The sequence below is a fragment of the Poromitra crassiceps genome, assembly GCF_964638095.1.
Source record: "Poromitra crassiceps genome assembly, chromosome: 8".
Classification (NCBI taxonomy): Eukaryota; Metazoa; Chordata; class Actinopteri; order Beryciformes; family Melamphaidae; genus Poromitra; species Poromitra crassiceps.
The window spans coordinates 17,284,071-17,300,115 of record NC_139629.1 but is presented as its reverse complement, the minus strand read 5'-3'; the positions used below and the strand labels follow the sequence as shown (position 1 = coordinate 17,300,115).

General features: G+C 45.9%; 1 protein-coding gene across 1 annotated transcript; it reads right to left on the bottom strand.

Moving 5' to 3' along the window:
- Positions 1 to 201: 201 nt before the first annotated feature.
- LOC310780517 (uncharacterized protein) lies at positions 202 to 5,044 on the bottom strand (the record flags this gene model as incomplete). Its single annotated transcript, XM_083641083.1, has 2 exons — positions 202 to 1,181; positions 4,273 to 5,044. The coding sequence occupies 2 exons, from the start codon at positions 5,042 to 5,044 to the stop codon at positions 202 to 204; spliced, it is 1,752 nt and encodes a 583-aa protein (XP_083497209.1).
- Positions 5,045 to 16,045: the final 11,001 nt, after the last annotated feature.

The following is a 16,045-nucleotide window of genomic DNA, read 5'->3' as shown; positions in this document are numbered from 1 at the left end:
AGATACCGCTTATATGCTGATTAACAGTAGCCTACTGGCACACACGGCACAGATGAACAGGCCTACTTGGAACAGTAACATTGCAAGATACTGTTAACAGTCTGCACTCCCCTCACAGCCCCTGCTCCTCCCCTCACAGCCCCTGCTAAAAGGCAGTCGGCATTCCCTCACAGCCCCTGCTCCAAGGCAGTCTGCACTCCCTCACAGCTCCTGCTCCAGCCCCAAGGCTGTCCCGATCATGGCCTTGACTTTGCAGACTCCCAAGGAAGCGCGTAGGCTCAGCCAGGAGCAGCGGGGTGGCGAATGCACATCAGCCCAGTAGCGCAGCATCTCCCTGGGTGGGATGTGATGGATGGACACCATGGCCTGATAGCAGCAGCGCCCGTACGGCACAGCCGGTCCACCAGAAAAAAGCAGACAGTGCGAGGGCAGCACCCCGGCCGTACGGGCACACAGTCCCACAAACACATCCTCGGGGGGCAGCGGCGTGGATAGAGACGACGCAGCGGCTGCCAGAGACACTTTGAGCAACGTGGAGCAGGACAAGACGTAGGCTGTACCACTGCAATAGTCTGGAAAGACAGAGGGAGCCACGTGGAGATGCACCCTGCCCAGGTACAGGTCTCCTTGTTCGTAGGGGTTTCGGCTCCTGTTCAGGAAGTGCAGCAGGGCACTGGGGTTGAACAGGACGTCGTCGTCCACTTTGGCCATGAAGTGGGCCTGAGGGCAGAACCTGCGGGCCCAGCCCAGCATGGACAGGGTCTTCAGCGTCAGGTTGGAGTAGGTGTCCACAAAACGGCCCTGGATCAGGTCTCCTCGCTCGCGGGCCTCCTCTATCAGCAGCTTGGCCAGTCCTGGGTCAGATGCCACACCCACCATGAACAAGGTCATGACCCGGCGGGCCCTCACCTCCACCTCCCCACCCCAGGTGTCCCTTATAGCCTGGCGTGCTCTCTGGTTGGCAGGAGCCGAGGTGACCATGGTGATGAGGTATGGCTTGGCACGCTGGCAGACAAGCGGGCTGGGCATGAGCAGGAACTCCTCGGGTCTGGTGGGAGGGAGAGGGAGGCTCTGTAGGGGGTCGATGCCAGCGTCGTGCGGCTCCAGCGCGGTGCTCATACTCATAGAGGTGACCCATGACTCGATCCGGTCCACGAAGAGCAGAGCGAATGTTACGCCCCCTGTAGAGGGGCGGATAAACGAGAGAAGAAAATGGAAGCGGTGTTGCATCTCAGTTTAATGACTTAATAAACAATTAAAAGCAGTAAAGTTATCACAATCAATAAACATTTAGCTTTTGAAAGTAAAGTACAAGAAAACATATATATCTCTTATCAAAACACACATAGTTAAATATATCTCTTTTATCAAAACACACATGTAAATATATACTGTGTCTTCAATAAACGACATCCTTTTAGCCTTTTAGACAAATAGTAGATCCTATGTAATGTCTTTTTAAGAAACCACAGAAATACCTGCATTGCACCTTTAAAGTAAACCGACAACATAAATGAAATTATTAATGGCACTGTCCTTCACTTAGACTAAAGTACAATTATTCTTATTCTTTAAATGTATCATACATACAGTAGTAGCCTAGCTATACAGACATGAAACAAACACTGTATCGATTGACCTGAAACACCTTGACATCACTGCTGTATTTTAATCATACACAATAAATACTGTCACGTGAGTCACAACCTACGTTACTGCTGCATTGTGATAATCACGTAACGTCTCTATCACGTTGTATCTATGTGGCCCAAACTAAGAATACTACGTGACTCACACACGTGCAGATACTATGTGACTGATTAGCGCGGTCCTGCAGTCGGCAAACCCTTTGATGTTTTACTACTGATAAAGTTGTTACGATCAGTCTAAACCCGGATATTTCACAATCATCGTGTTCCTTGCAACACAGAGAGCATAAAACACCGTGCATATACCGTCAAAACATGTTACAGACAGACAACGTTCTTAACTTCTTACCTGTAGAGGGGCGGATAAACGAGAGAAGAAAATGGAAGCGGTGTTGCGTCTCATGGTCTCATGCGTCTCAGTTTAATGACTGAGCAGCGCGAGACTTCCCCCCTATTCATAGCTTTCAAGGGGCGTTACGTGCTGCCGGGAACGCCCACCTGGCGGTCAAAAAAAACTTGTTCATTCCGTTGCCTGAGAGTCGACTCACGCTGTTTGTTCAGCCAAAGTGCCGGATAGCCTACCTTTTGTGCTATCGGTTGCACTAAACCGACGAGGAGACACGCCTGGCTTGTGTTTTACAGAATCCCGTTGGAGAAAGAAAGGAGGAGGTTGTGGATTTGTGCGACGTGGTTCAGTCGCTGGCGAGGGCAAAAAAAATTGCTTTTTTTTCTACCATCAAAGTACACACGTCTTTGCTCTTTGCGGCCAACATTTCATCAAAGGTAAGCTCAAGTAACGTTAACGGGGTATTAATCATTATTGTAACGTTTTAACAGTTTTAGCAGTTTTAGATCCCAGCAAACATTTTCACGTATAACGACCGTCTGCTGCACGTCAAACCACTACATCTAGTCAGGGTCTAATTATATATCCCAAATGGAAATCTTAGCGACGTAATTCCTCTACTTCCCCACAACGTGTCCAGATTCAACGATTTTTGCTACATCGAAATAAAAGAGATAGCACCTCATGGGGGATTCGATCCTGCGCATCGCAGTCATGTGTCTTATCCATTAGGCCACGGAATTAGTTACAAATACTTTGGATTTGGTCATATATAGAGATACTTAACATTGAGCACTTGGGATTTTGACATGACGGTCTCTACTGGAAGTTGCATTGATAGGCTAGCTGCCTCGCTAATTCTGTTTCATGATTTCAACCAGCGATGAGACAGGTTACATTATATCATTTACGATAATGTAACCAACGCGACTTTAGCAGACAGCATCCAAAACCCACAACACTGCGTTTAGTTACGGCAAGAGAAATGGGACAATACCACAGGATTCAGGAAGTTTGTGATAAATACAAGCCCATAGCAAGAGACACTTGCACTTATATGACATAAACGTGTTTTCATATTAAAAAAAGAAAAGGGTGTTCAATAAAAGTCGTCATTGCAGGTGGAGTGCATGACTATCTGATCACACAACAGGTAAATTGTCAATCAAATGTCATTTTATTCAACAAAAACACAAAAGACACCTACATGTGGTGTTTTCAAAGCAATATGAGATCAATATTTTTTGTTTTGAAGTGACAGTCTAAACGTTACTTTGGAGGAACGTGGAGAGAAGGTCAGACTTAGATGGTAGATGCCAAACCACAATTCTATCGTCTGGTGACGTCGCGGTCAAGACGATGTTTGCTGGGATGTTGTGGCATAGGCCTGTGAAAAGCGTGTGTAATGATCGACTATCACCAAAATATATTCATATCCCCCTTTACACTTGTCTAAATGCAAAAAGTCAATGGATACTAGTTCAAATGGTTGGGTTGTGACAATGGAGGTAAGAGGAGCTCTTGTTTCTCTACTGGGCTTTTTCTGTTTTAAGCAGGCACAGGCTTGAGACACGTAGTGCTCTATCTCTCTCTGCATGTGCGGCCAGAAGAATCGATCTCGAACGAGTGATGTTGTGCGTTCCACACCTTGATGTCCCATTTGGTCATGGAGTTGTTTCAAGACTGTTGTCTTATACTGCTCTGGCAGCACAAGTTGTGTTCTCATAGAAGTCTTTCTGTGAAGTATCCCATCTCCATCCAAGTTGAGCTTTCCCCAGTCACGGAGTAAACACTTGCTCTGTGCGCTGAATGCTTTCAGCTGCTGTCCCACAGGTCTTTTATCTGACTGTTTGCAGTCTATGACAGGGCCAATGATCTGATCCTCTCTCTGAGCTTGAGATTAGCTGCTTTTGGTGCAAGAGGAACTAATCAAATAATCACGAAACCGCTCAGTAACGGCCCACTTCAGAGCTAGGAATTCGAGTTTCCCTGAATGGAGATGATAATTTTTCTCGGCTTTGGTTAGTGTGCGGGATGCATAAGCGATGACACGTAGCTTTCCCTCTTGCTCTTGACACAACACGGCACCTAGGCCTTGATTTGAGGCATCTGTGTGAAGGATGAACGATTTGTTGAAGTCTGGGAATCCGAGTATAGGGGGCTCAACCAGGCAATCAATCAATTTCTCCAGTACCTGTTGATGTTTGTCACTCCATATAATTTGCTTATTTGAAGGTGTGCCTTTGTTCTTTCTTAATTTCCTCATCCGTATGTTACTGTCCTGTTTACTAGCTCCAGGATCCGCTTCGAGCAGGGCATATAGAGGTCCAGCTTTTCGGGAGAAGTCTCTAATGTACTGTCGGTAGTAGCTCAGTAGTCCCATGACTGCCCTCAGCTCTCCCACAGTTTTTGGTGTCTTCTCCTTTAAAGCTCTCACTGCAAAAGTATCAGCAGGGTCCATTTTACTGCCCTCAGCAGATATGATCCGTCCTAGGTAGCGGACTTCGCGCCGGAACACTTCACATTTACTAGGCTTCAGCTTTATTCCGTGCCGCCGCAGCCGCTGTAACACTGCTCTCACATCCTCTACGTGATCCTCGAATGATCTACTGAAGACCAGGGTGTCATCTAAATATGGAATACAAATCTCATCCCTTAATTCTTCTAAACATTCCTCCATGCAGCGCTGGAAGGCAGCTGGAGCGTTCATTAGGCCGAATGGGATTCTAATCCATTCATACAGACCCCATGGAGTCACGAAAGCGGTCATGGGTCTGCTCTCTTTTGACATGAAGCCCTGATGATATGCTTTGCCTTGATCTAAGAGTGAGAACCAGGAGTTTCCTCCTAGCCCATCCATGATGTCGATGTCCTGCACTCTTGGAATGGGCTGGCGGTCGGGGAGAGTTTTTCTATTCACTTCACGAAAATCAATACACAGTCGTAGACTGCCGTCTTTTTTCCTAACGCAAACGACTGGTGAAGCATACGGGGAATTAGACTTCTCTACCCAGCCCTGTGTGATGAGGTCACGCAGGTAGTCCTTCATTTCTCGGTATAAGGGCTTAGGGACAGAGAGATATGTTTTTGCGACTGGCTCAATGTCTTTCAATGTTATGCTAAGTTGCAGTTTTTCTATGCAGCCGATATCGTCATCTGTTTTTGAAAAGGAAGCTGACTCCTCTCTCAACATCTTGAAAGCTATCTCTCTCTCTGGATCACTGAGGTGGTTAATATCTACAGGCGGATCCCAGGCATTATCAGTTGTTTGATTATTTTCTATTTTAATGTGATTCATCCTAGCTAGAGGTGGAGGGCGAGACCCCTCTAATATGGAGGCCGGGTACGCTGCCTGAATATACTGAACAGTCCCGATCACAGTTCTCCCTGCTAACACTATGTCATGGTCTGTAGGGTTTTGCACGCTTACAGTTATAGAGGGCTTTTTATCGTTAATCACTTCTACGAGCGTGTCACAGAATTCAAGTCCCTCTGTCCAGCGGGGGTTCACATCGGGCTCAAAGATCAATGTGCTATCTTTATGTGGTGACTGCATATGCACATAGCACTCAACTTTAACAGACATGTGTTTGGGTATGTCTATTCTATCCTTCTTTGTCTGAACAACATACTCATTTAGTGTCTGCTCAGCACTAACGTGTTCTACAAAGGCTTGGGCTAGACCCGGCTCTAAATTAGGGAGTACAGCCCTCACTGTATCACTTAGACATTCCCCTTCAGCAGTGTTAGACTGTTTCATTTCACTGTCAATAATGAGCCCAATGACGTTAGAACCAATAATCGGTTGAGCCAGAGTGTTACCCATCATTACAAGGGTGGGGACGATAACTTCTGTGGTGGGTGCCCCCCCCCCCCCGTAGCTAATCTAAATGTTACCTCCACCCAACCTGCATATGGCATTTTCTCCCCATTTGCTGCTACTATGTCTAGAGTGTTTGCTGTGTCCAGAATTTCAGAAATGTCTCTTAATCTTATGTCTGGTAAATGCACGTCTTTCCATAGCTCATCAATTATCGTCACTTGGGAGCCTGAGTCCCACAACGCCTGAATATGTTCACCTTGCATGACACAGTCAATCACATATTTTTTTCCTACCAGTGGAGCTGTTTTAGCTTGTTTTCCTCTTTTTCGGGTAGTTTTCAGAGTCATACATGAGGGCGGTGGACATTCTTTTCTATGTTCAATCCAATTATCAATTTGACACGGTCTTGAACAATAGAAAACGTTCTTACATGATGCACATTGCTTAAGTCTTACCCCCTCGCCCTTCTGCCCACAGTGTGCACAGTGCTGGGACCCTGCTGTGTGACTGGTCACTCCCTGTCCCGTGCGAGCGACCTGTCCCCGTTTAAATGATCCCCTTCAAACTGTCTCTGTCCTCTCACCCGACAACCAGCCAGAAAGTGCTCGCTGCTACCACACCTGTAACAGTGTGCAGTAGTCCTCAGCCCCACGCTGCTACCACACCTGTAACAGTGTGCAGTAGTCCTCAGCTCCACGCTGTTGGCAGCCAAAACATCTCCTCACACGCCCACGGTTTGGGGGAAAGCTGCGCTGTGGAGCAAACCGCTGCTGATACTGGGCGGTCCCTCCTCTCTGTCCGGGGCCAGGATTGAACCAGTACCCCTGTTGTGGGTCCTGCATTTGCTAGACTCAGCCCTCAGTCTTAATCCGTTTCACTCCTGTAAGACTGAGAATATTACTATTTAAATCTTTGCATAACGTTAGGTGGCGCTGTTGGAAGGCTTGCATCGGAGAACCAATCATGAGTGTTGTGGGCGGGCCTGCTTTCTGGGGGCAGTGACGCTCATGCAGAACCAGTGTCTCGCAAAACATCGCCGCGTTTGCGGAGAAACATATTAATCACTTAGAAACAAACATAACCTGTTAATAGGGCGTGTTTCATCCGGCCCCGGCGGCTAGAGGTCTTTTCCCCAGCGATAAACCCGACTCCCGAGGCTAACGTTACAGAGCCTGCTGATGACTCACAGTAGCAAGCGGACCACTTCCGGGTAGGAAAAATTATTGTAAAATAAACAACAGGTATAAACTCTCTTTGCAGCACATCGGTGTCTTGCTCTATATTGGAACTATGATAAATGGCATTGCCGCTACCAAATAAAATTCTAATAATAAATGTAGGCGTGTCTGCTGCCGGCCGTTCTCGCCGGGCTCTGACAGACAGTTTCTGACAGTGAAATTCCCAGACGTTTGGTGGCGCAGCTCACCAAACGTCTGGGAGCCGAGACTATGCATTTGCTGACTTGGGAACTGCGGGGCTGATGTACCATCCGGCCCCACTGGTGGGTGCGGTCTGAGTGTGTACTGGGGCTGTTGCATTGACTCCCTCATTTGAGACACTTCACCTTTAAGATCTTTCAGTGATGCCATTTCTAACCTCATCGCTTCAAGCTGGGAGAGGACCATAGGGTGAATTTTACCAGAGTTTTGTTGAATGGGCGGTTTTTCATTTTTTTCAACGGGAGAGTCACTGGACTGAGCTGAGTGGACAGTCGCGGGGCGTTGTTGTCCCAAAGATTTTCTCTTATTCTGCCTCTCTGCCTCATACGCACATGCTATGTTCATTCGCTCAAGTAACACTTCATCAGAGATGTCGGTTTGCTCCAAATATGGCTGAAGATCACGCTTGATGTTGTCATTCTGCAGGCCAGTTAACACTGTATGGAGAAACATATTTTGCACTAGCCCTGGGTCATATTTGAGGCCCGACTCAGCTTCCTGCGAAGCGAATAAAATCTTTTGTCTCAGGTCGAATGCACGGATAAGAAAAGTCTGTGGGGTTTCTTTGATGCCCTGAACCTCAGAGGTCAGCTGCTTATAGAGGTCAGTTGCACTTTTCTCCTGATAATGAGAACGAAGTATTCGTCTTAATGTTGGTAAAGTCAAGTTAGCTTTGCCCTCTAGATAGCTACGGAGTTGCATGCCGGGAATGATTGCTTTTATCACCGCATCTACAATCTCGAGTTGTGGAAACCCCTTACTTAGTCCATGTTCGATTTGACGAGCCAGGCTTGAAAAAGTAAGCCGGTCTTTCTGCCCGGGCTCACCGATTTGGCCAGCGATTTTAAAGTCTCTATGCCACGAGGGAGCTACGTGGGTGTGGGCTATGCTCGGTGTTGCCTTCATGCTGGCAACCATGTTTTTAATTCCTCTGTTCTCCTGCTTGTGTTTCTCACTCTGTTCCTGTTTTGTAGCCAACTTGAGTTGCAAAACCTCAATTTCTTTTAATATATTTTCCTATTCTTGATCTTGTCCTTCCTGTTCATCATACAACCGTGATTCCTCTTTTCTGACCATGCTCTTTTGACGAGCTACCTGGAGCTCAGAGATTTTGTCTTGAAGAGTGAGCAGGTGAGACATTCCTTTGTCCTCAAGCTGTTCTAGCTCATCCCTCTGGATATGATTTGAAATTAGCGTGATGAGAGCTGTTCGACTCTTGCCAGTGACATGCTCATACTCTGTTCCTGCAATTGTTAGAAAGTCACACAGTTCCTCCAAATTATCTTTGGGCAGTAGACACAGCAGGGGCGGGCTGATCCCTGTTGCCTGTTTCCACAGCGCCAGACTCTCTGACGGAAAGGAAGAGAGGCTGGCTAGCGAGACTACCTCCAGAGTGAATAGATAAAGAGACGAAAAACAACTAGGCATCTCGCGCTACGCATTAAATATATATATATATATATATATATATATACAGTATATATATATATATATATATTGATTTGATTTGATTTATTTCTGGGTAAAAAAACAAATACAAACATCACAGGATGCAGGTATTGCCCAAAGGATAGCACATCAAAGTATTTACACACTTGTTTCCAATGTGGTCCTTGGTGTCAAGACAGTACATTGAATGACATACAGTACATGCAGCCAGTAAAATCTACAAAAATCACAAAAAAACATAAAACATAGACGAGAATATACTCTAAGAAATAATAGCTCTAATCATTAATTGACCTCCACAAGAGCTGCTTCACATGCTTTCTATACACACCTCTGCTCTGGCACTGTTTAATCTGTAGGGGAAGGCTATTCCATAGGGTAATGCCAGTGTAGAAAAAGGTCACTCTGCCAGTATTATTCACACGGGGAATTTTGCAAGACATTACGCTTGCCCGTGTATTGTGGCTGTGCTGATTGTGTACCTTTTCTATATGAGTATCCAGGTACCTTGGTGCATGTCCATTTATAATGTCATACATTTTCATTAGTTTCAGCTGCTCGACTCTGCCCTCTACTGGTAACAGGCCAACTCGCCGGAATTCATGTGAGCCAACATGAGTCCTCGGCGGAGCATTTAACAGGAACCTGACCATGTTGTTTTGCATCACCTGCATTCTGCTTTTGAGCTGCCGGGACAGGCCACTGTACCAAGACACACAGGCATAGTCAAAGTGGCACTGAATAAGTGCTAAAACTAAAGATTTTTTTTTCTCTCTATTTCTTTTTAAATATTTCAGCAGCAACCAGTTCACCAGAGAGACATTGATCCAGAGAAACCCCAAGATATTTAACACTTGTCCTTGCTTCAATGGCATTACCTGCACAATATACTTTTAATTTGTCTGCCTTTTGTAGTCTACGCTTTGTACCAAATAAAATAGACTCTGTCTTCCCCAAGTGTAAGGAGAGCTTATTATCTACAAGCCATTGTCCAACAGAGTCCATCTCCCTACTTAGTGTATGTTGTATTTGACTAGTGTCTCTTCCTGACACAAGCAGAGCTGAGTCATCAGCATATAAAAGAAGTTTGCACTTCACTGCAGCTGCCATGTCATTGACATATATCAGAAACAAGAGAGGGCCCAATATAGATCCTTGGGGTACACCACAGTTAAGCTCTCTTGCCCCCGATGTTGTGTCTCCTACACTGCATACTTGCTCTCTACCAGTCAGGTAGGACTGGAACCAGTTTACTGCTACCTCATTGAGACCCATGCATTTCAATTTCATCAGCAGAATACTATGGTCTACAGTATCAAACGCCTTCTGCAAATCTAATAAAACCATTCCAGTGTAGTTACCCCTCTCACTCTCCATCCTGATGTGATCAAATAGATGGATAAGACAAGTATCAGTGGAGTGTGCCGGTCTAAACCCAGACTGAAATTCATAGAGCAGTTTATGTTCCAGGAGGTATTGTTCTAGCTGATTAAAAACCAGTCTCTCGAAAACCTTTGATATAGAGCTAAGAATTATATATATATATATATATATATATATATTTTTTTTATGCATGTCATATTGTTCATTAAGTATATTGTTATTCACATGTTTATAAGTTTTCATATTAAAGATTGAATTCAATAAACAAAGTCAGGAGAAAGTCATGTTTTGTTTTGGCGCTCCTGTAAAGTTGGTCAAATGTCACTTACACCCCTCTGGTTTCCCCCCCTCCATATTTGGAATGGGGTCATCCCTATGTTCCCCGGGTCCTATGTTCCCCGCTTTTCCCAAATGGTGTCCACCCGCTATGCCAACCTTAGGTTTAGGCGTGGGGGTGGGAGAGGTTAGGTTTTGGGTTAAGGTCTGGGGGAGGTTAGGTTTAGGCATGGGCGGAGGTTAGGTTTGGCGTGGGGGCTGGGAGAGGTTAGGTTTTGGGTTAGGGTCTGGGGGAGGTTAGGTTTAGGCATGGGGGGAGGTTAGGTTTGGCGTGGGGGCTGGGAGAGGTTAGGTTTTGGGTTAGGGTCTGGGGGAGGTTAGGTTTAGGCATGGGGGGAGGTTAGGTTTGGCGTGGGGGCTGGGAGAGGTTAGTGAAAAACGGGGAACATAGAACCCGGGGAACATAGACATGATCCCTTTGGAATCTGAGTGGGAGAAACTAATTTCCTTAATGCAGTACCCTCTTTGACCTTTGGCTCCTGGTGTTTGACCTCCTACGGCCAGCAGCGTGCGGGCTGCCACAGGAAATGCCCCCTGCGGAGAGTGGGCGGTCTGTCCTAATGTGGGCTGTGACCCCTTGACCTCACACGTGAACTGATTGACAGTTCAGCCAAACCTCCAAACAACAATGTTGGTTGCTAAGGAGAACAGCAGAGCCATAAGACAATTTGACATGAGCAGTTACTCGTGTTACTGCTTTGCTTCAAAGTACGTTTTTGGCACGATTATCCTCTTCGTACAGACTATTCTCAGGTCTTTCCCTTCAATTTGTACTGTGTGACATGATAGATTATGTTTGTACTGTGTGACATGATAGATCAGGGGAGGGCAACGTCTTTTTCCAGAGGGCCATACTGTCACATAAAGTAAACGAAGGGCCACATATTGGACATCATACATGCCAACACTCCAGATTTCCGTGGGAGCCTCCCTATTTTGAACCCTCTCCCCCGCTGTTACTGGTATTTTTCCCCGATATAAAAGTGATACAAATCCAATAGCTGTAGCAGATGGGATTTACTAACATAAGTCTGCCTTTTATTGAGTTTTTGGGGGGTTGTTTTGTTTTTTTCTTCGAGGACGTTGGTGGCCGGATTGAGATGGTCCAGGAGCCGGGTCTGGCCCTGGGGCCGCATTTTGCCCATGTGTGTAGTAGATTATGGCTTGGAAACTGATGTATTGGACTAATCTACCAGTACGCGTGTCCCCATTTTCACAGCCAGTCTCCTCACGGAGATGTAACTAAGTGTGATGATGCTAGTTATATATTTGTCTATTGTCACACTTTTTAAGATTTACGGATTTTCATGAACGCCTACTCATGCAAGTATACGTGCTTAGAAAAAAATCCTACCAAAGAGTTGTGAAGGGACCTTTGGTGAACTACCAAGAGTAGCACATCATCATTTTATCTTCTGAGAAAACACTTCTCACATTACAGAGGCTATAAATGTGTCACTAGCTGTTCTGTTAGTTTACTCTACAGTCAAAACTGATGGGATAGTTCATCTAATTAGACGTTGACAACATTTCCCGTTCGTCTGAGGCGGAGGGCTGTGAGCTTCTCAGCTTGGCAGACCGCGTTTGAGGTATGGAGGCACTTCTCAAAGCCCGTCTGTGGTGAGCTTATACCCCCCCCTGTCGAGTTATTCCATCCGCTCCCCTTGTCATTATGAGCGGCCGACCTCAGCTTGTGTCACAACTCGTCTCCTCCTTTTACTTTTCAACGTGGTTTCTGTGTCTTTCACAGTGTTGGGCAGGTTCCTTTCAATATGACTGTCTGTGTAGAGTAACTCGTTACTTATTACACTACTTTTGCATTACTTTCAGCAAAACAACAGCAAGCAGCAGAATGACATCGCCGCCCCGGAACCATCCCGAAAAATAATGTCAACCGTCTTGAAGTCAGTGTACACAATACACAATTCTAAATGTTATTATTTTCCTTTGTTATTGTCATCTATAGTGGTAAAAACAGACCGTTTGATTAGGAAATGATTGTATCTTTATTTAAATATGTGCTTTGATTAAAAAAAAAAGTTTAACTCAATTTGTAACTTGAGTTACTTGACAAAGTAACTGGTATAATATTACTGAAATCCTATAAGTAATCAGTTATATTAATCAATCAATTTTTATTTAAAGTGCAAAATCACCATGAAGCATGGTCCCTATACACTTTACACTTAAAAGAAAGCATAGGACAAAGTATAACAAACAATGCTCTAAAAGTTAATGTTAAAAGGATGTTTAGAGACAAAACAAACACAATTGAGGGGCCACATTAAAAACATCAAGTTAAAAGGGGTTATTACTGAGTTACTGCTAAAAGTAATATATTACATGTAATATGTTACTTATGTAATGAGTTACCCCCAACACTGGTCTTTTTAATCCTGCTCTGCCTCATGGTGTGACAAACCAAACGCACCCCGCTCTGATTGGGCTCTGCGCTGAATCAACACTGTGATTCGCCGGCCGTGACGTAGGACCAGCCCCTCACCGTTTGTTTTCTCAGCTGTGACAAAGCTAAATCTGCCATCGACTGTGTGTAGCCTGATGCCCCTGAAAGATATGACAATGTAGAGATATGACTCGCTCAGATGCCTCTACGATGAGCGCATGGGGGGGGTAGATGTGTGCCACCGCCTTCATTCATCTCTGGTATGTCCACAAGGAGAGACTCTGACACACAGCGAAGGACTGGAATTCCAAACTAAATTGTGTCTGTCTGTGCTGCCGGCCTGTGAAAACAGATTAAAATCGTACTGACCAGTGCAGCTAGGAATGTGTTGAGCCTTGAAGGGGGGGAAATCCGACAGCTCATCACTAAACAAAAAAAATCCCCAAACAAGCCCTCTCGGCTCTGGACCTCCACAGAGCCTGGGCTGATAGAAAAGGGCATTCCCAATTCAAAGCAGCCCCCCTTGCATGGTAAATGAGGCTGAGATGGTCACTGCAGAGCTTCTGATATAATGTCATGGGAATGAGAACTTCATGGTATTGTGAATGATGCTCAAAAAGCTGACGGGTTTCCATGCGGAGTCTCATTGAAACGCCCGGCAATAAATCACATCTTTTGAATGATATAGTAATCATCTTACCGTGATCATGATGCACCAATTTTTTTCTTTTTTTTTTATCAATGTCTCTAAAGGAAGAGGTTAAAAAACACATGACACTAATTAGGACACCTGCCACTTTAGTCTCTTAAAATAATTGCTCTCTCTTCGTTAACATTATGATTCATAATGAAAATCATAGCATGTTGCTGTTCCACCTTCTCATATAGGAGGAGGGCTGAACTCATCGACCAGAGCCGACAACATAATCATTTTTACGGGTAATTACCAGCCGAAAGGCTTCAGGGAAGCCAGGCTGTCAGTGCAAGGCCGCATGCCCCCCTGGTTTGTAGTCTTCAGGGAAGCCAGGCTGTCAGTGCAAGATTGTGCCCCCCGTGGTTTGTAGTCTTCAGGGAAGCCAGGCTGTCAGTGCAAGGCCGTGCCCCCGGTGGTTTGTAGTCTTCAGGGAAGCCAGGCTGTCAGTGCAAGACCACATGCCCCCCCTGGTTTGTAGTCTTCAGGGAAGCCAGGCTGTCAGTGCAAGGCCGTGCCCCCGGTGGTTTGTAGTCTTCAGGGAAGCCAGGCTGTCAGTGCAAGGCCACATGCCCCCCCTGGTTTGTAGTCTTCAGGGAAGCCAGGCTGTCAGTGCAAGGCCGTGCCCCCGGTGGTTTGTAGTCTTCAGGGAAGCCAGGCTGTCAGTGCAAGGCCACATGCCCCCCCTGGTTTGTAGTCTTCAGGGAAGCCAGGCTGTCAGTGCAAGGCCGTGCCCCCGGTGGTTTGTAGTCTTCAGGGAAGCGAGGCTGTCAGTGCAAGGCCGTGCCCCCCGTGGTTTGTAGTCTTCAGGGAAGCCAGGCTGTCAGTGCAAGACCACATGCCCCCCCTGGTTTGTAGTCTTCAGGGAAGCCAGGCTGTCAGTGCAAGATTGTGCCCCCCGTGGTTTGTAGTCTTCAGGGAAGCCAGGCTGTCAGTGCAAGGCCGTGCCCTCTGGTTTGTAGTCTTCAGGGAAGCCAGGCTGTCAGTGCAAGGCCGTGCCCTCTGGTTTGTAGTCATAACAAAGGCACTTTGGCACTGGGTGGCTTCTTCTCGGTGCGTAAATCAAAGTGGAGAGAGCCCGACTCCCTTATCTCATCTGTAACAGGGACCCAACAGATGCTCCTGGTGGTTCTCTAGCACCTTCACTAAACCTAAATCTCAACAGTAGGGGGGGGGGGGGGTGGGGGGGGAGTTATTTAATACAAGATTTTGCACCAGAGCAACCATCTATAACCTCATAGTTACAACTTTAATCTGCCATTATTCATTTCCATCGGTGTGTTTACATTCTGTCTAGAGCTGCACCGAGTAGTCGATTCATCGATTAGTCAAACGACGGGACATTTATCACCAACTGTTTTTATAATCGTTTAGACTTATTCTAAAAAAAACTATCACTCGTTCCAGCTTCTTAAATATGAATATATTCTCATGACAGCAAACTGATTGTCTTTCATCGTCTTCACAATTTTATGACATTTTGACCATGATCAAACAACACCAGATGAATCTATAATGAAGATATTCATTAGCTGCAGGCCTAGATGAGTCCATTTAGCTCCGAGTGAAGGCGTAAACTAAATTTGTTGGGAGTCCTGTATAGATCATTGTGTCTCCAGTCCAGGCCGTGGAGATCATTTGCTCCTCGTGAAGAACTGACGGTCAGTCAGTGTGAGTATTTACACAGTGACCCCAGGAACAGGATGGATAACATCAGGCCTGTTGTTATTGCCAATAACCACAGACTTGTTTAGCTGGAGGAGAACCTCCCTAACCAAGTCACGGGACTCCCCTTGTGTTTTCACTTCATTCAAGTCTCGTTTGACTGACCGAGCGAGCGCACAAACAAGAGGGCACGAAGGTCCTGGCACCAGTTGTTCCCCCTTCCCAGTCACAACAGTCTCAAAATAGTCCATTCACACTCGTGCCTTGCCGTGCAAAGCCGACATGAATGATCCAAAAGTCGTTGTTTCGTAGCATTCCTGTTATTCAGCGGGGGCAGCAGCAAAACCCCTGCACTATAGGAATGGCCGCCGTATCTTTCTATTCAATCTGTTGAGAAGAGATTGAGACGACTGGAGACTGTGAATGGGAGATGGCACATGCATTGACATATGTCTGGAAATAATGCTAAACACAGCTTGTGCTGTGCGGCACAGGCTGACATGTTAGACCTTAAATAGTTTGCGCCTTCAGAAGGTGAGCAGTCTGCATTGAATGACATTCGTTGTGGGCCTTGGGCCAGCTGTTGGCCTCCCAATACAGACTACTACTCAGATCTATAGGGAGTCCTTACAGGATGTGTGCTGTTCAGAGTCACAGACACTTTGAACAACTTGAAACAATGCTCAGATGGTGGTAAGTCTATCCATACTACAGTGTGAACGTTGGGATAAACAGTGTCAAGAATTATTATACAGTGTACTTGATTACGGTTGAACAAGTTCAACTTTTTTGCACACTTCCCTCTGATCAGGAGCAGCTGCAGTCAACAACAACAAAAAAACACTCATCACTACTCACAT